The sequence below is a fragment of the Prunus avium genome, chromosome 6, assembly GCF_965620075.1.
Source record: "Prunus avium chromosome 6, drPruAviu1.hap1.1, whole genome shotgun sequence".
Lineage (NCBI taxonomy): Eukaryota > Viridiplantae > Streptophyta > Magnoliopsida > Rosales > Rosaceae > Prunus > Prunus avium.
Window position 1 is genome coordinate 9,659,224 of NC_142289.1, and position 22,372 is coordinate 9,681,595.

Consider the following 22,372-nt stretch of genomic DNA (forward strand, 5'->3'; position numbering starts at 1 on the left):
TCGCCTTCCTTGGTCTGCCGTTCGGCTGGGGCTTCTCTCGTAATTTCCTTTTCGCCGATCGTTGTCTTGGTTTGATCAGTGGCTGTGGCGTCATGCAGAGGGCCCTGCTGATGAGATTGTGGTTCCTGGGGATGTTGGAACATAATCTGATTCGTCCGTCTCTTCCAGGCCGATCGCACCGTACCTCTGGCGTAAGGGGGATTTTGGTCCAAGTACCTCCAGGCGTGGATCGTCTAGCTTCGCCCGGACCTGGATGGGCGATGACTGCCGTTCCCTGCGCCGATCGTTGATCCTCTCGCGGCAATCAGAATAAACGCGATATTCGGGATGGCGTTCCTTCGGAGTGGGCACGAACAGTCTTCGGGAGATAGTTGGTCCGTTCGCGGCCTGCTGCTTCCCTCTATCCTGGAAAGTGGGCTTCCGTACGCTTTTAAACGATTTCTCCTGCCGAAGCTGTGTGGTTGGTTCCCGGTCGTTCTGCAACTGGGCGGAGAGTGTTTGTTGTTGATGCAGTTGCCTCTGGGTGTCATCCAGTTTGGAGGCGAGAACATTGTTGTGCTCCTGCATTCTTGCCATATCCTGCTGTAGGGTCTCCATGCGAGCCTCCAGGGTGGTCGGTCGAGCAGGTGTCTGAAGCAAGGGAGTTGGATTTGGCTCGCCAACGAGGCCGAGGATGGGGCCATCGGTAGGGAGGGCCGAAGATGGATTCATTTTTTGGTCTCAGAGTTCTTTGTTTTGAGATATGGGTTGATCGATAAGCGATTCCCACAGACGGCGCCAATCTGTTGGCGCTAAATCTTGAATAGATAGAGATGAGTGCAACTTACAAATGGGATGGACGATCAAGAGATCGATTGAATATTGGATGCCGATTCTTCCTGTCCTTGGATGCTGATCCTGAATAGAAAGAAGTCGAGACTCGTAAGGTCTATGGAACCGGTGTGGAACTAGCCTAAGACCCTCCGATGCTGAAGTAAGTTTGTTGTTTTAAGAGCTCTTGCTGTTGACCATATAGAAGTATAAAAGTCAAGCTGAAAAGTCTTACCCCTGTATTGTAGTGGGAGGGGCATATTTATAGAGGGCATTTAGTATGCTCTTAGTGCTCATTTTCGATGTGGGACTCGTGGGAGGGCCCTATGAGGTTGACACGAGTCCTTAGATATTTCAGGCGGGTGCTTCGAGGTTGATTCTGCAGAATCGGTAGGGGATACCGATTGTAGGTTGTGTCCGGCTTGTAATGATCTTTTGCTGCTTTGAGACAATATCATCAGTAGCATATGCCGATTGTCCGAGGCCTTGGGTGCTTGGGCGAGTTTATGAGATCCACGTGTCGTTGTACGAGTGGAGGGTCAGATATGGTACAAACAAATTTTAATTCCTACATTGTGCAAACTAAATATGGGAATGAGAATCCTATTTTCCGGCATTCCAGACATGAAAATGAAAATCTTCCATTCTTATCTCTTTGAATTAGATATGAGAGTTTTATCTCCAAAAAATTCATTATGTGAATCAAACATGCTCTTATCTCTTTGAATTAGCAGTTTGGCTTGTTTTATTGAGCCATTGTTTCCCTACTTTTGTGGTGGGCCTCTGCTTGAACAAAATTCAGTTTTTGTCAATCTTATCTATCATCAACCAATTTCTAATTTAATGTTACTTCTCTTTTAAATATTGGAAAAGTTATAAATTTGAATCCTCGACCCTTGTTATTAAAACAACATTCTAACTTACTCATTATATATTTGTTCTATTGTCTCCTTTTTATGTGATGATTTGAGATCTATTTTCTTAAGGCTTATTTACTGTAGCACCCCCTGAAACTGCGGTCAAATCTCACTTAACCCCCCAAAGTTAAAATGACCCACTTAACCCTCTTAACCATGGTTTTGTGTTCCACTTTCCCCCCACCGTTAACGCCATCCAAAAAACCATCAAAAAAGCTGACGTTGCAGGGTCATTATGGTAAATGCCACAACAATAAAAATTCAAAAATCCAAAAGAAAAAAGAAACAAAAATTTTAAAAATTAAAGTATTAGTAAGGAAAAAAAATGGCATCATAGCCCCGACCTTCTTCCCTACAGCCACCATCTCCCCCAATCTTTCCCAAGCTGCCCACATCACCTTGAAGTTGAACTTCATCCCCACCATCAACCCGCCCAATCATTCACAGCATACCCCAATACACAACCAATTCGCCACACAACAAATGGATCAAAACCCATGAATACCCAGAACCCAAAAGCAAAAAACCTCATATCTATGCTATCTCCTTTTAGGAGATTAGCATGTCAATTAAGGGAGAAGTGGGAGCGAAATAGGAGAGATGGGGCAGCACCATCCCTTCCTCTTCATCTCTTTTTCCCATCACAGGTGACCCATCCCCACAACTCAACAACGTAGGCCCCTCACCATAGTCCAAAAGAGGAGATTGAGAGGTTGTGAAGAAAAGTTAAAAAGAGAGAGATTGAGGGGCGGCATATTTGGATTATATGCCCCTTGATTCTTGCTTGTTCTTGAAGTTGGGCGTCGATGGTTGAGATTAGATTGCGATGGTGATAGGGCTTGAATTTGGGGTGGGCTAGTGCGGTTGGGTTTGCTAATGGGGTGGTGGTGGTGTTAATTTTTATTTTAATTTAACCTCTTATAAAATTTTCTTTAAATTATTTTAAAAGGGAACATATGGATGAAATTACCAAAAAGCCCATGCCACGTCATCATATTTGACATAGTTTTGGATGGCGTTAACGGTATGGAGAAAGTGGAACACAAACCCACGGTCAATGGGGTTAAGTGGGTCATTTTAACTTTATGATGATTAAGTGAGATTTGACCGAAGTTTCAGGGGGTCCTACAGTAAATAAGCCTTTTATTGATGAAGTTTTCAATTGCAAACAAAAATGAGAAGAAAAAAAGAAGAAGAAGAAAAATTGGCAGCTGTATTAAAAGGAAAATAACATCGACAGCAACTATATGGCCTGGATGATGAATCCCAAAACAATGGGCTCTCAGTACCTGCTGTGCTTTGAGCCGTAAGTATAGTCCCAAAACCCAACACATACAAGACAACTGAACCGGGTGGCCTATTTGCCTCTCTCTGCCACTCGAAACTTCCTCGACATCGGCCCGCGCATATATATATAACAACAGTTATATGCTGAACAACCGGCTTTACATCCACTAATATTTCGCCACGTCAAACCAAGCCACCTTCCCATTGGTCCGTATTATTCACTCGCAACTACCGACAGCACGGTTAGTAAAACCCTTCGTGGAATCTTCATCTGATTGGTCCTCGTAACCGGCACGTACGGCCACCGATTGGCCAGTCTTAAATCAATCTCGTCCGTCCGTACAATCGGGTCCCACTTCATATCTAGACGGCCAAGATCTCACTGTACACTAGACAAGCAAATTCTCACAGATTCATTCATTGGGGTACCGGGTAGAATTAAATTTGGAATTCGGATAGAAAACAAAGACAGAGGGGACAGAGCAATCATATAATTTGTATTTATGAAAAAGTGGGATTGGTAGAAAGGAAGGAAAACCAAACCAGGGAGGGAAAGCTTCCCAATAATATAAAGGCTGAGTGTGTGTGTTTATAGATCTCTCTCTCTCTCTCTCTCTCAGTCTATTATCTCTCTGGGCGAATTCAAAGATTCATCGTTAATGGGTTTGTGGGAAGCTTTTCTCAACTGGCTCCGTAGGTTAGCTCCTCCCTCTCTTTCTTCAATTTTCAATCTTTTTGGGTTGTTATGTGATCCAGTTTTCATACATTTGTCTCGGGAATTTGGACTTTGCTCTAGCTTATCCTTGTGCTTGGGTTTAAAAGTAGCAATTTTGAATGAAACTTTGATTTCAATATGTTAATTTATTTGGCTTGAATTCTTATTGGCTTTGGTTTTTGTAAAGAGATGATGGGAAAGGAAACCCAAAAGAAAGAAGCTGAAAATTGGCTCCTTTTGCTCTTTTTTAGTTTTTACCAAGCCTTTTGTTCCCCCCACCACCAACACCCCCCCCCCCCGGCGGGAATTCTGTCAATGTCTTTTGATAACCAAACGGATATTTGAAAAGTTTTTACTTGTGGGTTTGCTTCCCTTTTGCTATTTCTGCTCAAAATTTTCCCTTTTGATACTGTATATTCTGGATTGTGTCTTTTGGCTTGGAGCCTAGGAATGATTGCTGTTTATTTGTGTATATATATATTTTTGCCTTGGTTTGAATTACAGAGCTGAAATAGGTACCAAGTTTTGTAGAAATATGCTTGAAGCATCGTGATGGTTATTGTAGAGGATGTTAATGTGCTTTATGCTGCTTTTTGGCATTGAGGCAATTATAGTTTCCAGAATTTGAGACAGATGCTTGAATTTAGCTGCTAAAGGATTGGTATAGGGAAAAGACAGTTGGATTTCTGATGTTGCAGAATGATAGAAATTAGAGCTTTTTTGGATTTAGCAATATCATGTGCGTTGAATAATATCACTATATACCTACCAAATGCTTGATAAGTATAAAACTCTCTCTCTCCATATAAATACCCTTTTGTGCGATTATGTATAAATTTCTGGAAACATTGTGTGTTCTATATTTAAATTTGTTTGTCTTACCTCAATGTATCAGTGATTCACACTGCCTACACTTACGTTATTGCATGTGATTACAGCCTCTTTTTCAAGCAGGAAATGGAGCTATCTTTGATAGGACTTCAGAATGCTGGAAAGACTTCTCTTGTAAATGTTGTTGCAGTAAGTAAATAAGCACAATTACTTTGGATTAATGTTTCTTTCCTAGTTGTCTACTTGTTTGGGCTGATGTGTTGAAATGGATTTTTTTTCTTAGACGGGCGGATACAGCGAAGACATGATTCCTACGGTGAGTAATGTTTTCGAAAGAGTTGTAATTGCAATTAACCAATGTTCTTTCACCAAATGCTTGTACCACTTATGAAGAGATTCTATGATTAATTGAATTAATTAATGACAGTGTGGTCATGCAATTCAATTTTCAGGTAGGATTCAATATGAAGAAGGTAACCAAAGGGAATGTTACGATAAAGTTGTGGGATCTCGGAGGTCAACCCAGGTTCCGTAGCATGTGGGAGCGATACTGTCGTGCCGTTTCGGCTATAGTGTATGAACCAATTTCCCATCTCAATTGACTTTACTTTTGGAGAACTCTCTAAATGAGCATAAACTTTATTTGTGGAAAAAATTTCCAAATCAAAAGATTGATGATGGGATGGCCTTTTTCATGTTTGTGTTAAAATTGCATACCTTGTCCCCGAACCTTCATTTTCTTATAAGCTGATGTTCTCTTTTGTGTTACCAGTTCGGATTGCTTGTTTAGTACGCTAGATGTCTCATTCAATAATGTCAAGCATGAGCAGTGATACGATGATAAGGAAGTCACGAATATCTGTTGGGAATTGTGGGCTTAAACTATATTGTCACTAGTTATGAGTTTCAATGGGTTGCTGTCTTTGTTGCTGCTGCCGTTCTTCCCTCCTTCCCCTTCGCCTCCTTTCTCATGCTTAAATATTGCCTCTCCTGCGTTGGTTGCTTGCTTGTAACTGCTGTTATACTGTTTAATCTTTTCTTGTGTTTGTCAAAAGCTTTAGCTGATAGTCTAAAGTTCTGGTTAATGGCCTCATGTGTGTCGATAGTTCAAGTGTCAAAAGACTCAAAACAATACATTGACTAATGATTCAGTTGAAATAATCCTTGTATTATGAAGACTAAAAGTTTTCCAACCTCTTGTTTGCTGCAGTTATGTTGTTGATGCAGCGGATCCTGATAACTTGAGCGTCTCAAAAAGTGAACTTCATGATTTGCTGAGCAAAAGCTCACTAAGCGGGATCCCGTTGCTGGTCCTGGGCAACAAGATTGACAAGCCGGGGGCTCTGAGTAAACAGGCTTTGACTGATGAAATGTAAGGCACATAATGCTTTTGTTATTGAAACCTTTTTCACTAAACTTGTTTGCGGCATGTATTTTCGTATACCTCCCGATCAAAAAGGAAAAGAAGACATGTTGTTTTGGTACTGATAATGGAATTGTGCTGTGCAGGGGACTGAAGTCAATTACTGATAGAGAAGTTTGCTGCTTCATGATCTCATGCAAGAACTCAACCAACATTGACTCAGTTATCGATTGGCTTGTAAAGCATTCCAAATCAAAAAGCTGAGAGGGTTTTTCTTCTTCTTCTTCTTTTTTTGGTCTGAAAGCTTAGAGGGTTTGCTTCTCTGCCTTTGATCTGTGTGTGATATAATTATTTTTATAAAGGATTCATGTATGGATTGGTTGTTGTTGGTGGGCTTCAACTTGTCTAACTTGTTTACTGATTATTTTTGTTGTTGTACTCTATATTTTACTGTATCATTTCTAATTGCAGACTCTGGGGTTGTTTTGGTGCTCTTAGTCTCCCCTCCTCCCCCAGGCATCTGCCTCCATTCACATATTGGAATTCATGGAAGTTTGAGACTAGCATTTTCGTTTATGCGTGTTGAAAGTTAAACCGCACCATGTGCATCGATAAGAGGATTTTATTTTTTATTGAAATTGCCAGAGTTTTATTGTAATTTGTATTCTACGGTCTATGGCTGCTTGAATGGTTTGGAGATACATGGGAAAACCAGCTACAAATGATGTATATTAATAAAACAATACAAAAGCTATTTCCGTGAGTAGGACTGAAAAATTAAAACTGAATTGCTCCTGTTTTTATCTGTGGGCTTATTTACCCTCCAAAAAAGTATCTTATGTTTATATGGCACAATGGCACTAAGTCAAATAGGTGAACAAATCGAACGTTTAATATAAAATTAAGTAGAGAAACACAATATATTATGTAGTAGTAAACGTGGGTTAGGTTAGTTGGCCATGGATTCAAATTTGATTCTCTCCTACATTAAAATAGTTTAGAATATCGCTTAGCTAGAAAAATAAAAAATAAAAAAAATATGTAGTGTACGACCATAAACTGGGCTCGTTTGGTACACGGGACTGTCTTGGCTTGGCTTGGCTTGGCTTGGCTTGGTCTAAGTTGGATAACACTTATCCTGCGTTTGGTGTACGCTTGGACTAGGACTAGATTTTTTATTTTTTATTTCAAAACTATCTATGTATATGTATATATGTATAAATACATATATTATGTATGTGTACATATGTATTTTATAATATATGTGACATGTATGTGTATATACATGTATATATGTATATTATAAATAATATAAACATATGTATATATATATATATATATATATATATATATATATATACATACATTATACATATATAATATATGTGTATATAGGTGTATATATGTATATTATAATATATACATGGGTATAATACATACATATATATATATATATGTATTTTATAATATATATATGTATTTTATAATATATATATATATATATATATGTATTTTATAATATATTATATATATTGTAATATACATATATACATGTATATGTATATAATATACATATACATGTATATATATACATGTATATACATGTATATATATATATATAATATACATATATATATATGTATATTATATATATATATATACACGTATGCTATATTATATATATAATATATGTATATTATATTATAATATATATTACATATATACACGTATGCTATTATTATAATATTAATATGTATATGTGTATATGGGTATATTATAATAATAATATACATGTATATATGTATATGTATATTATATATATTATATATGTATATATGTGTATGTATATATATACATATATACATATATGATATATTTATGTGTATATACATGTATATATGTACATTATAGTATATGTGTAAGTAAGTTTAATAATAATAATATATGTTATTAATTTTACAATATAATATATGCATTTTATACATTGGTCATCATTAGGACTAGCTAATCCTCCCTTTCCACATGGGATTAGTAGTCCCCTCCTAAGGAGGTGTTTTTGGTGGGCCCGGTATTAGCAATCCCATCTAAGACTAGGATTAGATAAAACAAACATGGTACTAAATTTAGTCCAAGCCAGTCCAAGCCAATCCTGTGTACCAAACGAGCCCAATGTGGATCATTTCTGCTACAAGTTCTTATGGCTTAGTTATTGTTTTGCTCCTCGAATTATGATTCGAATTTCAATTTAGGTATTGAAAAACTCTCCGTTTAAGCCACGTCAGTCAACTCCGTTGAAGAATCCGTCTGAGCCTGGTGATGTGGCATGGTGGACTCATTTGTTTGCTGACATGTAAGCCAAGTTGGCGCCATGTTGTATAAACGGTCAAAAAGCATCGGTGCTGTCCAAACCGCTCACAAAAACCTTAGCGCCTAAACGCTCACAACTCGCTACACTTTCATAGAGTCACAACTTCAGCCATGGAAGCTCTGCAAGGATCCCTCCCTCAACTCCCTCATACCAAATTCGAACCAGACACTGATAAAATCAAACGCAGGCTCAACAATGGAGGCGTCTACCCAACTCCCAAGATAGTCCACACCATCCGCAAGAAAGAAATTCAAAAGCATAACCGCAAGCTCAATCGCCTCGCAAAGGCCGACCCGTCCTCTCCACCTCTCTCTCAGTCCCAAAAACAAGCCTTGGCGGACGAAACCCATTTCCATACTCTCAAGCGCGAGTACAGGGACTTCACCAAAGCGGTCAAAGCGAAGACTGGTGACGGTGAATCCATGGTTGGGCGGCCATGGGAGGGGATTGAGAGAATTGGGTTCCGAGAGCTTGCGAGTACGAGTGCAGAGTATGGTGGAGAGAAGCTGAAGAAGGAGGAGCTGAAAGCATTGAGGGAAATGTTCGAGGCTCGGAAGCTTGAGGACTTGAAATGGGTCTTGGATGATGATATTGAGCTGAAAGAAGACTGGTTGGATGGTGAAAATAGGGTCTGGGACCCGGCTAAGCGGAGGAGACGCGGCGAGGGCGAGGTGATTCAGTTTCTGGTTGACAGGTTTGTATTGGGATTTTGGTTTTAGAAGGCTGTACAATCTGGGCTTTTGTTAAATTGGGTTTTTTTTTTGGTTGGTTGTGTGTGTGGCGGTGGTTTTGTGGTGCAGACTTAGTGCTACAGAGTTTTCCATGAAGGACTGGAAGCTTTCAAAAATGATGAAACAATCAGGGTTGCAGTTCACTGAGGGTCAGATGCTTAAGATTCTTGGAGGGCTCGGTGCTAATGGATGTTGGAAACATGCGATGGCTGTTGTGGAATGGGCATACAATGATAAGGGCAATAAACATTGCAAAAGCAGGTATTTTTATGTGGTGAAAACCTTGGTTATATGTTTCAAGCACTATTTAAATGTTTCCATTTGGGAGTTTGGCAAATGTCACCCAAATTGGACTACTAAAGGGTCTTGGAATTTCTAAAAAATGAATAGTGGAAAGAAACTTGATTATCATACTTGCCAATGATGTCATTCAACATCTCAAAGTTTTTTTTGCCCTTGTTTCTGTCATTTCTTTGATTCCAAAGCAAATACTTCTCTTGGCCCTGAGCCACATTGAGAAGCAAAGCTGCTACTGAATAAGGTTTGGCAGTGGGATTTCACCTGTTATCCAATCCACTCACGCAAACAATAAACTTCATTGTTTTTTATTCAGACACAAACTCAACGTAAGATTAGAGTACACTCAAGTGGGTTTTTCATGGTTTGGTAGAACTTTGATGATTCTATAATTATATATTGGATAGGATGAGATGCAATAATGTAGTGCTTTTGATATAGGCAACAACTATTGGCCCATGAACTATACCAACAAAGCTTCCATAATCTGTTTTCTACAGACTTTTTTAAAAACTTTGTTTTTTATTAATGTGCATATTGGTGTGTGACTCGATATAATGCTATTGACTCAGTTACAATTCTAGACAGACCTATTGAAACTACTCTTTTTCATCTTGTTGACAAATTGATGCATGTTGTAGGTTTGTTTACACAAAACTTTTGGCAATTCTTGGGAAGGCACGAAGGCCCCAGGAAGCTCTTCACATTTTCAATCTGATGCTTGTGATGTCTTGTTCTTTTGTAACCTTATATTTTCAAATCCTCCTTGATAGTTTATACAATTTTTGTTGGATAAATTCTTACATGCATTTCATTCAGGGAGATTTCCACATATATCCTGATGCTGCTGCCTACCATAGCATTACGGTTACACTTGGTCAAACTGGTCTTCTGAAGGAATTGTTGAAAATTATTGAAAGCATGAGACAGAAACCTTTCAGAAGCAATAAAAATATGTTCCCCAAGAACTGGGACCCTGTCGTTGAACCCGATGTCATTGTGTATAATGCTGTAAGAGAGTATTTTTGTGTATTTCAATTGTCATTCCTTGTTATACTTTAATCCGCACGTTGATGCAATTCTATTTCTCTTTCAAATTGGTTGCCAGCTACTGAATGCTTGTGCTCAGTCCCATCAGTGGAAGGGTGTATCCTGGGTGTTTAACCAGTTGAGAAAGAGTGGTCTGAAACCTAATGGAGCAACCTATGGACTTGCTATGGAGGTAATAACCTGGATTGCAACATGTCTCAACACATAATAGTTCAAACATAGGTCTTTGTTGTTATGACTTTCGTGAATATATAAATACAATATGATTCAGAGGTTCAAACCATGAAAGTATATTAAACATTAAAATTTCAGTCTTGTATTTAAAATACTTGTATTACCTATCAGTTATACTGCTAGTAAAATATATGTATTACGCTAAACCTTAAACTAAGTGGTCAAATCCAGATCCTTGTTTTGAATTCACACATCCAAATGCAATCTAAAAGTGTTATATATGGTGTAAACTAAAATAAGTAATTGTGAAAGAACTATATACTGATGTATCATCTTAATTTAAAATTAAGATTCCGTTGTGCCTTTGGAATTACATGCTATGAGGAACTTGGGATCCTCAACCTGAACTTTATCCCAAAAATAACTAGGGTCAGCTATATGAATCCTACTTCAAGAAGCTTAGTTTCCTCTGCCACTAGGATCTGTCCAAAGTCATGCATTACTTCTCTAGTTATCATACCCTTGCTACCATTGCAGTCTTCTCTATTGGACCATCCTTGAGTCTTCGATGCACATAACTAAATCATCTCCAGATTGCTTTCTGGATCTTTGGTCTTATTAGTGCTACCCACCTTTGAACGGATATTTTTCAAATCTCAATTCTCATCTTATCCTTTTTCTTCTGAAAAATAATTAATCTATTTTTTTTTCTTTCTAATATTGCCACACATGTATCTTTGTGTCCTCAAATGATATTTGTATTCGACTCTAACATTAGGTGCTTGTTGTTGAAGGTAATGCTGCAATCTGGAAAGTATGACCTTGTGCACGAGCTCTTCAGGAAAATGAAAAACAGCGGTGAAGCTCCAAAAGCTCTTAACTACAAAGGTAATTATGTTAGTATATCATCTCATATTGAGATGGATGTATGATTTTTGGTCCCTCTTACATAACGGTACGCTATTTCCCAGTTCTTGTCAGAGCTTTTTGGTGTGAAGGAAAAGTCAACGAAGCTGTGGAAGCAATTAGAGATATGGAACAAAGGGGAGTGGTTGGAACAGGCAGTGTATATTATGAGTTAGCTTGCTGCCTTTGCAACAATGGTAGGTGGCAGGATGCTCTGGTAGAGGTAAGTGTCTTTGTCTATGGAGTTTGGATCTACTGTGACTGGCTTGATTTGTTTAGGTGTGGTATACTAACCATGTCTGATTCAATCTGTAAAGAGTCTTCGGTTACTTGCATCATTCCTGTCCTGTTTTCTTTTCACTTCCTGCCATATGGTTGATTTATTGCAACTATCAATGCTTGTATCAACTCATACATGTTTGTATCAACTATCAATGCTCTCCAGAGAATCAAGAATTAAAGCATGGACAATCAATTTATAACATAGTTGTCATGAATATAGTTGATGGCCATTCTTTAAGCTGACTTTGTTGCATTTAGTATTTTAAGTTAAGGAGCTGCCTAGGAAACCTACCCGTCAGACTTATTTGTTATTCCTGTGTACCTAATTTGAATATTCTTAAGTGGACTTGCCCCTGTAACCAATTTTTTCTAATTTTCTTATTAAAGGACGTATGTTTATAATAGTGATCATTTTGTGAGTTACAAAGAGAGGTTTTTGGTGCTTAATTAGAAATATGTCGTTCTACATCATAAGCAATGTCTACCTTGTTAACAAGTTTTCATTTGTGGAGTGAGGCGTTCAAACTTTATTGAGCTAGATATTGGCATAAAGAAATGGCATTAGATAACTTGTATTATTTGAAGGTTATTCATGAATTTGCAGTTGTCCAAAACAGAATTCAGTATTTTTGTTTCTTTTGATTTACTTGTTTCTTGTCCTGAACTTGGATAGTAATGGATGTTGTGATAATTGTCAAAGGTTAGGCCACTGACGTTTCCATATTTTTGGGTCAAATAGTTTCTTTTATGTTAGGTCGTGACCTATCTAGCTGTTTTGGAATTTGTACTTATGGTGGACCTATCTGCCTGCAGGTTGAGAAGATGAAAAATGTATCTAACACTAAACCTTTGGAGGTCACTTTCACAGGCATGATAACGTCTTCCATGGAGGGTGGGCATATTGATAGTTGCATATCTATATTTAAACACATGAAAAACCATTGTGCCCCCAACATAGGGACCATAAATACAATGCTGAAAGTCTTTGGACGTAGTGATATGTTTTTCAAAGCTAAAGAATTGTTTGAAGAAATCAAGACTGTTAGAGCTGAGTCTGCTTCTTCACTAGAAGGTGGTGGTACTTTGGTTGCCCCTGATCAGTACACATATACCTCAATGCTCAAGGCATCTGCCAGCGCTCTGCAATGGGAATACTTTGAATATGTGTACAAGGAGATGGCTCTATCTGGATATCAAGTAGATCAAACTAAACATGCATCGCTACTTGTGAAAGCATCCAGATGTGGGAAGGTAAACTATATAGCTAATAGTTTTTTTATTTCTTCTTCTTACATCCACCTATTGTATTGTACTGGAACCCTTTTCTTTCTTTAGGATCAAAAGAGTATATCTGTTAAATATTTTTGCTAGTGTCCAGTGATAGTGTTCATCCTTTCGCTAAATTACCTTGTTTCCAATGAAAGCCAAGAACTTGGTAAGGTATTTAGTAAATATAATAACTGTTGGGGGACAAAAAAGAAAATACGTAGACAAATGTTTATAGGATGAGTCAGCAGAGTTTATTATAGTTCATATTTTGTTTTGATGCAGTTTTATCTACTAGAGCATGCATTTGACACGAGTTTGGAAGCTGGAGAAATTCCCCATACATTGATCTTTCTTGAAATGGTATTTCAAGCTACAGCTCAACATGATTATAAGAGAGCTGTAACCCTGGTCAATGCCATGGCTCATGCTCCATTTCAAGTCAGCGAAAGACAGTGGACAGACCTTTTCGAGAAAAATGGAGACAGAATCACTCAGGATGGCTTAGAGAAACTGTTGGATGCTTTACACAATAGTGATGTAGGATCGGAAGCAACCGTCTTAAATTTATCAAGATCATTGCTTCGTCTTTGTCAGTCTTACAGATCAAGAGGCTTCTCAAGTTCCACCCCTTTCGGCAGTGGAGCCACAGAAACATCATCCTTGCATGGTGATAATGAGGAAATTTATGGTAATGGAATTATGCCAAATCATTCTTTAGAATCGATTGATGGTAGCCATAACCCTAGGAGGGAGCCTCTTGATAAGAGTACCAATGTTCCTTTGGATGCATTTTCTGTTAATCACGCTAACACCAGAAGAGATGTTGATGCTGTTACAAGGACAGTGTCTAGGTCATCAGATTATATTTCTGATGAAGATGGTGAATACTCAACAGAAATCGATGAGGAAATTGAAGCACTGATTTATAAAGATGTTGATGATTCTCATGACTCTGATTTGCCCTCAGCACCCGAAATACTGAAAGTGTGGAAGGAAAGAAGGAAATAAGCAAGGGATAGTCTTCCTCTTTCAACTTGGGCCGAAGTAAATTGAGGTTTTTTTTTCAGCCAGATCCCTTTAGAGGGGTAAGCAACTCATATTCCAATTTAGCCCCTTTTTGTCATTGTGTATATAGGAAAAGTATTTACTAAGGTTCTGCTGTGTCTCGTTTGCCGCCGATGCCTCTTAATGTAAATACCAAAATACGTCGCAAAGAAAGTCAACAACTTAAACTTGATGTTATTTTTTCCTTGTGTATTATTTTGATGTTATGCAGAGAGAGAGAGAGAGATGGCCATGAAAATTGAAGTACATTTGCCCAAGCACTTTTTCCCTTCAATCAAATAACAGCGACAATTGCAAAGCGTACTTTTACCTACCTTGGCATGCAAAATCTCTCTTTCCTTCAGTTTTTACTCATTTACCTCATTGTTTAATTCTGAATATCAGGACACCTAATAAGCTCCGTACAAAATGATACCTGGAAATGTAAAAAAGGAAATTCACAGATGGAGCTCTCATGTCCCGCATTTACAAACACAACCTATTTACACTAACTGACACATGAAGCCATTGCTGCACCAGCATATCGTTATCCCATGCACAGTTCTTGCTCAAAAAGAAGTTACCCATGTGCGAGTTTCATGTCAAGGTCTGCAAAAATTTGCAAAGATGTCAATAGGAATTACAAGTATAAAAAGGCATGGATAGGAGCATTAGATGAAGCTTTACCAAAATAAATCTCCATATAGATTGACATGAATCCCTTATATGATAATATAAGCGAGAAATTATGAATCTTGAAGTATTTTAGCATGAAAAATATAATTTTTGAACTTAAATCACAATATATAGTAGAAGAAAAATCCATCTGCACAGTAAGCATTGGCGGGGACGTTACACAGAGCAACTACCACCTTTACGTAGGGGCATGTGTCCAAATATTGGCCAAGCTCTCTCAAAATTCAAGTTCACAGGATGCAAGGATAGCATCTTAAAAGAAAAACTCATGGAGTATATTGACATTGTATGTTAAAGGTCAACATATGATGTGAAATCGGACAAGAGAACTTTACCAAGTCTTCTACATTTCAATGCTTTCATTGCTGCTTTGGCAAAAACTTGTGCTGCTTCTGCTTCAGCTTCTGCCGCCTCTGCCTCCCTTGCTGCTTCTTCAGCTGCTGCAATGGCAGCTTCTGCTTCTGCAACAGCCTGGGCAGCAGCAGCAGCAGCCTCTTGTGCAGTCATGCTTCTCATCTTGCTTAGATCTGCATCCACTTGAGATTTAGTAAGAATGTTGACATTGCTCTTATCTGCTCTTGAAGAATCCTTCTGCTTTCCCTCCAAGAGCAACATTGAAGAGCTTCTTCTTTTTTCAGAAGAAGCTGAACTCGGTGCAATTCTGTATCTATGCTTTACCTTCAACACACAGACCAAAAAATAAGATCCATTCCTGAGATATATATTCCTTATCATAAACTTCTCTCCCATTAAGTACCTTAGTACACATACCAATATTCTCAAGTCCTAATTATCCGTAATTGTCAGTCTTATCACCTAAATATCTCTGTCATATTAAATAGAGCTTCAGTATTTAAAAGCTAACAAATAATGAAATGAACCAATTTGCAAGCTCGCAGGCGTTTTTTCATTCAATTAGATAAATAAGATCTCAGTCCAGTCCACACATACTACAGTAAATGTGCTAAAAGATATCTAAACTTGAGAGACTAATTACCTTAATCAGTTTTCCGTTGGCTGCCATATGCTTTAATTTTGATGAGAGTAGCTTTTTAAGGTTTGGAGGCGCCCAATATTGCTCCTACAACATTAAAAATGATACGTCAAAATGTCTCCAAAGACAACAAAGCAACATAACAAATACATACACAACACACACTCCCAGTTTTCCATTGATTTGTCCAGTTGGGTGAGATTTTGTCATTGTTTTTTAAAAGACTGATAACGATCAAGTAAATAAGTTATTGATGTAAAGGAATATGTAAAGAGTTTCAAATCCCAGCAAGTTGAGATTGAAAACAAAATAATAAATAATACAGCAAATATGAGGAAAGCTTTCCAAAACTATGCTCGAAGAATTCACAAAATGTATATATATACCTCTATGTACATAGCAATGGCAGCTCTGTCAGAACCCCCTAGCTCCTTCAAATTTGTAATAGCCTCTAATATAAGGTGATCCAACCTACAACCAACCAGAGGAGTTTCCAATAGAACTAGTCAATAACCATGTTAAGAAAAAGATGATAGCATGACATCACTATAATATTTTTGGCCATTTTAAATTAAGGACGAGATACGGACTCTTATTGGAATCTATTTTTGTAAATGTAGGGGGAATTAACACAATCATAATATTGCCACACAAAATAGTATGCGGAACATCCTCATGTAACAACCACATCGATACTTCACTTAGTGCTAACCAGTTATTTAATCGATATCCAATTACTTCAAGAGTTTTCAGATCCAATTATTGTCGTAGAATGAAAGAAGTAAAGTCAACAATATCCATATAACCAGTGGTGATCTAACCTGGCAATTGGTTGTTTTGATTCAGTAGTCTGCAATTTTCCACCAGATATGGCAAGAGGCTTAGCATCAACAATTTCTTCATGACTTTGAATCACAGTGCTCACGGCCAAAGGGTTATTATCATGTTTGGGATTTGGTAGGTTCCTTTTAAGTGCAAGCTTAGCCTTCTGTCTAGACCCCCATATTGCGGTCACATTTATATTTCTCCACTTGTCCTATCCAAGGAAACAACTACAAACATGAATAAACAAAAATACAAAATCTAATATTGGCAACCAAATCAAGCGTGAAGCTGTAAAGTACAGTTTTAGGGTGCAACAAACAGAAGCACTTAACCAGATCAAATAATAAACCCTCCAATCCTATTTTCTTCTATAGTAGCTTGACAACATCCGCTAAGCTAAAGCTTTGAAAATGGATACCTTGAGATCAACATTTGAACGCAGATGCAAGATAGAATTGAACTCTGGATCTGTGAGTATTGTGCGCCATTTGCCTGCCCCGTGTTTAAGTACTCCAGCTTTAAGAGCTGCTTCTTCTTCCGCAGTCCACTTCTGCTTAGGAGCACCCATCAATCAAAGTCCAAAATATTTCCAGAAGGATATCTGCCCAGTTAAGTTCTGCACCCTGTCAGCACTTCATAGATGATCAAATGCTTAAGAGACCAACAAAATAGCATTTCACCGTAATTTCGCCTCCCCCCTCTCTCACCTCTCTCACCTCTCTCAAAAGAAAACAAAAAACAAAATAAGAAAATTTAAAAGCCCTGCTTTAGGTTACCTTGAATTGAATTCCTCACTAACTTATATTCCATTACTTGAAAAAGCACCACATGTTCAAGTTCAAATTTTGACTCAGAGAGTGCCTATATATGCTCACACAAGCTATCAATGTACTCACACAAAAAAGAAACACATTTTCCAATTGGGTATCCAACAAAATTTCAATTACAAGCTTAAAACTTGATCATATTAAGCTATCCTCAATTGTATCTTCTTATTTTTGTGTAAATCAAATGAAATTCTGAATTTGTAAATGAAGTTCAATTTCAAGTCCCTCACCTAAGCAAATTCACATCAAATCCATGAAATGAATTGGCAATGCATATCGGCAAATCCTGCACCCAAAAATAACAGAAACGAAAGCTCATCATTCCTTTAATAAATTGAGTGTGAAATTTTATAATTTGAAATTATGGCAAGTCGCAGATAAACATAAACTAAAAATAAAAAAGAGAGATGGGTAGCAGAGGTGTACCGGATCGGAGAAAATTACTGAGAAGCTGACCGGAAATGTGGGCAGCCGAGAATGATTGAATTATTCGAAAGTTCGAAAATTGGGAATTTTGCGGAGTTTATAAATTGTTTTGTTTGTTCTTCAAGTGTAGATATTGTCTGAAAATGAATATTAGAAGAAGAAATTGTTAAGTTCCATTGGATTTGTGTGCCTCGGCCTTTCCTTTTGAGAGATGGACAGACGGACCTGCGGGGATGGGACCCACCAAATGGTAAATGCTAAGGGAATACCAATGGATCTTCAGTTTCTGGAAATTAAGTTTAGACCCCCGGGTTTCCACAGTGTGTAGGTTTACACCCCTATAATTTTTTGTGTGTGGTGTTATTTCTTTTATCAAATCACATTTTACACCATCCAAGTTTGCACCATGCGTTGATTTGGTTTGGTATATGATCTTTAAGACATTGCAATGTCATACACAAGCATATATTTTAGTAGTAATGTTACATTTCTGTTTCTGTTATTTGATGACGTGACAAACATAAGTCTCATATTTTAGCTGATGTAAATTTTGTGTTATTTGTATAAAAGTTATAAATAAATAAAAAAGTTAAATTGTTTTTGAAAAATAGGAACCCAATAAATTTGGTCAAAATAAGTTGTAAATGTGATGTTATTGGGCCATATAAAGTTGTAAGAATGAGAGAATATTTTATAAAAACACTCATGCTCATATGCGCCTTTTAAAGAAGCGCTTTAATTAGAAAAATGTTGAAATTTTTATTAAATCCAAAAAAAACTTTTGTAATTCTTAAGCACTTATAAGTTTTCTATCAAATACTAGGCTTTTAGTTGTGAAAAAACAGTCACAAACATGGCACAAGCATTTTCAAAATAATGTTGGGGTACCCATAAATACAACCATTCAATAAAGCTATGGGTAGTTTCTGTATACTGAAAACTAGAGGAGTGAAGCAGCAATTTTTATCAAAATAGTTGAAAGACAACACAACACTGTCAATAAAACATTCTATTTTCATTTTTGTGTTCGTTGTTCAGCTGCCATTTTACATTTCACAGGGCGCGCGAGTTTGGTTCTTCCGTTAGATTCGATTAACTGGCGATGGCGAGCTCTCTGCAACGCTTATCGAGCCATGCTCGTCTTCTCCGAACATCGGTTGCCTCAGGGTCCAGACCATTCTCGGCCGACGCTTTGGTTGAGTACATGCCCGGCGAGATCGGGAAGGTCTCTGGCATTCCAGACGAGCATCTTCGCAGGAGGGTACGTTCCTTTTCGTTTTCATTCTGAAATTCAATTTGGATTATTTTCATAATTTTCAAGTAATTTCTCAACGGGAGCACATAACCCAATTGAAGTTTTGGTTTATCAATCGACTTAGGGCACCGGGCATATGTCCATTTCATTAGTTTGTATGAAAATAGCAAATTTTGAGGCTTGGACTTTTTGTTTGTTATTTTTTATTGAAAGCCACAAGCTTTACATGGTTACCAAGTATTTTTCTACTTTAAATTGATCATGGCTGTGAATTTATTCGTTTGTGGGCATACATGACAGGTTGTAATATACTCACCTGCAAGAACTGCGAGTCAGCAAGGATCAGGGAAAGTTGGGAAGTGGAAAATCAACTTTGTGTCCACACAAAAGTATGGCTTTTTTCATTGTTATAGTTCCTAATGAAAGAGATTTGTGTTCATGGTTATAGACTTTGGATTTGCTTTTGATTATAATAGTTTTCTGGGTTGTATCTTTTCATAGTGGGTAGATAGGTTTTATATTATGTAGTTTCTACTGAGTGTAATATTGTGCACCAGGATTTTTCGCTGAACAATGTGAATTTGCGTTGGAAGTGATACTTATGCTAATGGTTTCATGTTGAATTGTGCACCTTGACAAGACTTAAACTAATCTTGTTAAATTTAATATCAAACCAAGCTACTTATTTTTTTATAAAGCATAAATTACAATAATAACCAGCTAATGATTTTCAGATTATCAGTGAATTTATGTTCATTGATAACACTTCTTTCAAAATTTGAACCTTTTGTGAGCAGTCCTACTGTAAAACCTGAAAATTGTGTTGCTTTAGCTAGGTGGTGTCTTTCTTGGACTCTGATATTTCAAGTCTTCTCGCAGTCAAGCCTTGAAATAAACTTATTTTTGTTCTCACTTAATTATTCAATGATTATTTTGTTACCACAATTAGATGATTAATAGCTCCTCTTCATGATATGTTTGTAGGTGGGAGAATCCATTGATGGGCTGGACTTCAACTGGTGACCCATATGCCCATGTTGGCGATTCAACACTGGGTTTTGACAGCGAAGAAGCTGCAAAGTCCTTTGCAGAGAGACATGGTTGGGATTACGTGGTATGTATTATTTGTTTTCTTTATGCTGCTTTAAATGAATTTCCTTGTCTTTTGACTTAAATATATTTTGTAGTTTTTCCCAGCTTGTGCTTGACTTTCATGCAGTTGTCCTCACTTTGTCCGAGTTATTTTTAGTATAACACAAACAGAAACTGACCATTTTAGGCCTTCGTTTCGATTCTTGAGAACTTAGGCATATATTCATCCTCCAAAAGGGGGAAAAAGAGCTAGGCATATATGATATATCCAGTCAATTACAGATATTACCTTCCAGCTCTAAATGGTTTTGTGCTTGCATATCTTGTTATTGGAGAAGACTAGTAGCACTGTAACTGTTAGTTTACTTTCAGAACATATCATTTTTTTCATGATGGGGGCAAGTTCTTTTATCTCTAAATTTTAAACTTTGACTTCCCTCTGACTTATTAACTACGGTTCTTGAACTCATCTGTAGGTTAAAAAGCGGCAAACGCCATTATTGAGGGTATGTGATTCTTTCTTCATATTTTCTGAAGCTATTTCCCCTCTCATGCGATAACAGTTTCTTCTCATTTTCCTTCTTTTTCGTTTTTAGCTTTTTCCTGAAGGACCTGTGTAAAAAATTTTAGTTTCTGACTCCGTTGATTTTTAGCGACCTTAAGTGATCATTTTCCTAAACGAAATGTTTAATTGAAGTTGTACAGTTCTCTCTCATTTTCTTTCTGCCAATTCATGCCATGGTTACCTTCTTGGCCAAACAGATCAAACTTGTTTGGCACAAGCTTTGTGTATGGAATAGTAGATAATTTTTTTCTGATGGCATTGACAGAAATGTGAGTGGTGTAGTCCATTGCAAGTTTAGTAGTTGGAAATTGGCTACTTCCCTCTTTTCGCGGAATATGTCAAGGAAAAAATGGAGTAATGAGGAGTTTCCTGTCCTTGAGATGGAAATTTTCTTAGTTGGTGACCAGCTTCCTCAAGATATTTTTTATCTTCTATTAGGGCTTTTTTTTTAAAATTCCCTTTTGCATTCTTGGAATGTTTTATGCACAAAATGATTATTTTCTATATAATAATTTGGTTTATTTTTTCTCCCTTGAATTTAAGAAAGTATCTAACCGTATTTCATGTTTCAGGTGAAGGCATATGCAGACAACTTCAAGTTTAAGGGCCTCCCTAAAACTGAGGAGGCTTGATTTTGTTTCGATGGTTTTGTTTCTTGGTTCTGTCTCAAGAGGGAAATTGTGCAACAGAACTTGCAGTTTCCTCTGTCATATTTCACTGAACAAGTCACTTGATCCAAATGAAACTCTTTGATTATGATAATAAACGGGATTCATGCTGTAAAGTATCTCTGCCTGTTAGATGACGTTACATATGTATTCCCTGCATCCATCGATTGTTTTTTTATTATACAATTTTCGTATTCCTGCATCGTATTTCATTGTATTCCCTTTATGTATCTTCCAGCCCCATTTGAGAAATGCGTTAGAATGGATAGCTTTGCTTACAATGTGGTGGTGCAGTTCAAAATTCTGTCATTTCCCTCGCTTTTGCCTATTTATTTATCATTATACCATGTGACAGTGTTCCAAATACCGCATAAAAAAATTTCCCGTTTTAGTCGCGTTCTAATACCATATAATAAGTTTTACCGTTTTACTGGTGAGAAATAATTAAGACGAGACAGAAACAAAGAAATGTACTTGCTTCGATGCCTCTTGCTACATGACTAACCTAAAATGGTACAAACAATATCCACGTAGCCAGACTATCCTCAACAAAGAAAATATGGCACCTCTGATTTTTTCCAGATTCGAGTTAGAGCAGCAGCTTTATAATGAATCAAATCCAACTCTCTGTTTTCCGTTTTTTATTTGGTGAAATGGGGGAGATAAAACCCCAAACAAAACAAACTACTCAGAATGGGTTAAACAAACCATCCGAGTTCTAGGGACAGCAGCAAGTCATCAACAAGTTTTGAAACAATCCAAGTAGGAGCAGACTCCAACGCACAAAGCCCCAAATCGAAATTATAACTCCAGTTGACTAAATAATCAGCTACCCCATTCTTCTCTCTGTAAACATGGAAGATTGAGCAATTACCAATCTGGTTCATCATCTCACAACAACTAGAGAGAAGAGCAGCAAGGGGATGATGAGCAAGCAAAGAAGGCTTCTGAATAAAGTGAACAACATAGCAGAATCCATT

At 37.4% G+C, this 22,372-nt stretch overlaps 4 protein-coding genes across 8 annotated transcripts; 3 read left to right on the top strand and 1 right to left on the bottom strand.

Annotated features, from left to right (window-relative positions):
- The first annotated feature begins 3,474 nt into the window (after positions 1-3,474).
- On the top strand, positions 3,475-6,499 carry ARLA1D (ADP-ribosylation factor-like A1D). Of its 2 annotated transcripts, XM_021949843.2 has the most exons (7): positions 3,475-3,711; positions 4,668-4,749; positions 4,844-4,876; positions 5,013-5,134; positions 5,771-5,932; positions 6,070-6,235; positions 6,395-6,499. In XM_021949843.2, exons 1-6 carry the CDS (start codon positions 3,674-3,676, stop codon positions 6,185-6,187), a joined length of 555 nt encoding a protein of 184 aa, XP_021805535.1. In that variant the 5' UTR covers positions 3,475-3,673; the 3' UTR covers positions 6,188-6,235; positions 6,395-6,499. The 2 variants fall into 2 exon arrangements, with proteins under 2 accessions (XP_021805535.1, XP_021805534.1); XM_021949842.2 differs by having other exon boundaries at positions 6,070-6,499.
- Positions 6,500-8,307: 1,808 nt separating this feature from the next.
- Positions 8,308-14,235, top strand: DG1 (Tetratricopeptide repeat (TPR)-like superfamily protein). Its single transcript, XM_021949836.2, is given in 10 exon segments — positions 8,308-8,985; positions 9,092-9,283; positions 9,961-10,042; positions 10,139-10,330; positions 10,428-10,541; positions 11,338-11,431; positions 11,515-11,672; positions 12,545-12,982; positions 13,283-14,005; positions 14,007-14,235. Coding segments are annotated over 10 exon segments (2,619 nt in total). The 5' UTR covers positions 8,308-8,401; the 3' UTR covers positions 14,049-14,235.
- A 232-nt stretch (positions 14,236-14,467) lies between these two features.
- On the bottom strand, positions 14,468-18,043 carry TRB2 (Homeodomain-like/winged-helix DNA-binding family protein). 4 transcript variants are annotated; one of them, XM_021949840.2, is made up of 8 exons: positions 17,813-18,043; positions 17,617-17,672; positions 16,978-17,175; positions 16,556-16,770; positions 16,121-16,205; positions 15,738-15,821; positions 15,076-15,418; positions 14,468-14,653 (listed from the first exon to the last, which is right to left on the bottom strand). In XM_021949840.2, the coding sequence occupies exons 3-8, from the start codon at positions 17,125-17,127 to the stop codon at positions 14,625-14,627; spliced, it is 906 nt and encodes a 301-aa protein (XP_021805532.1). In that variant the 5' UTR covers positions 17,128-17,175; positions 17,617-17,672; positions 17,813-18,043; the 3' UTR covers positions 14,468-14,624. The 4 variants fall into 4 exon arrangements, with proteins under 4 accessions (XP_021805532.1, XP_021805530.1, XP_021805531.1 ...); XM_021949838.2 differs by having other exon boundaries at positions 16,978-17,182; XM_021949839.2 differs by having other exon boundaries at positions 16,978-17,191.
- Positions 18,044-18,758: 715 nt separating this feature from the next.
- Positions 18,759-21,599, top strand: FRO1 (NADH-ubiquinone oxidoreductase-like protein). Its single transcript, XM_021949856.2, has 5 exons — positions 18,759-19,073; positions 19,368-19,456; positions 20,052-20,181; positions 20,636-20,665; positions 21,297-21,599. The coding sequence occupies exons 1-5, from the start codon at positions 18,915-18,917 to the stop codon at positions 21,354-21,356; spliced, it is 468 nt and encodes a 155-aa protein (XP_021805548.2). The 5' UTR covers positions 18,759-18,914; the 3' UTR covers positions 21,357-21,599.
- The last annotated feature ends 773 nt before the right edge of the window (positions 21,600-22,372 follow it).

Excerpts from the sequence above, each read along its gene's own strand:
- FRO1 (XM_021949856.2), top strand. The coding sequence starts at position 18,915 with ATGGCGAGCTCTCTGCAACGCTTATCGAGCCATGCTCGTCTTCTCCGA. Across the intron at positions 19,074-19,367 it reads ACGAGCATCTTCGCAGGAGG|GTTGTAATATACTCACCTGC; the intron begins GTACGTTCCTTT and ends CATACATGACAG. Across the intron at positions 20,182-20,635 it reads GACATGGTTGGGATTACGTG|GTTAAAAAGCGGCAAACGCC; the intron begins GTATGTATTATT and ends ACTCATCTGTAG.
- TRB2 (XM_021949840.2), bottom strand. The coding sequence starts at position 17,127 with ATGGGTGCTCCTAAGCAGAAGTGGACTGCGGAAGAAGAAGCAGCTCTT. Across the intron at positions 16,771-16,977 it reads GTTCAAATGTTGATCTCAAG|GACAAGTGGAGAAATATAAA; the intron begins GTATCCATTTTC and ends TTCCTTGGATAG. Across the intron at positions 16,206-16,555 it reads TCAAAACAACCAATTGCCAG|GTTGGATCACCTTATATTAG; the intron begins GTTAGATCACCA and ends GGTTGGTTGTAG.
- ARLA1D (XM_021949842.2), top strand. The coding sequence starts at position 3,674 with ATGGGTTTGTGGGAAGCTTTTCTCAACTGGCTCCGTAG. Across the intron at positions 4,750-4,843 it reads CTCTTGTAAATGTTGTTGCA|ACGGGCGGATACAGCGAAGA; the intron begins GTAAGTAAATAA and ends TTTTTTTCTTAG. Across the intron at positions 5,933-6,069 it reads CAGGCTTTGACTGATGAAAT|GGGACTGAAGTCAATTACTG; the intron begins GTAAGGCACATA and ends TGTGCTGTGCAG.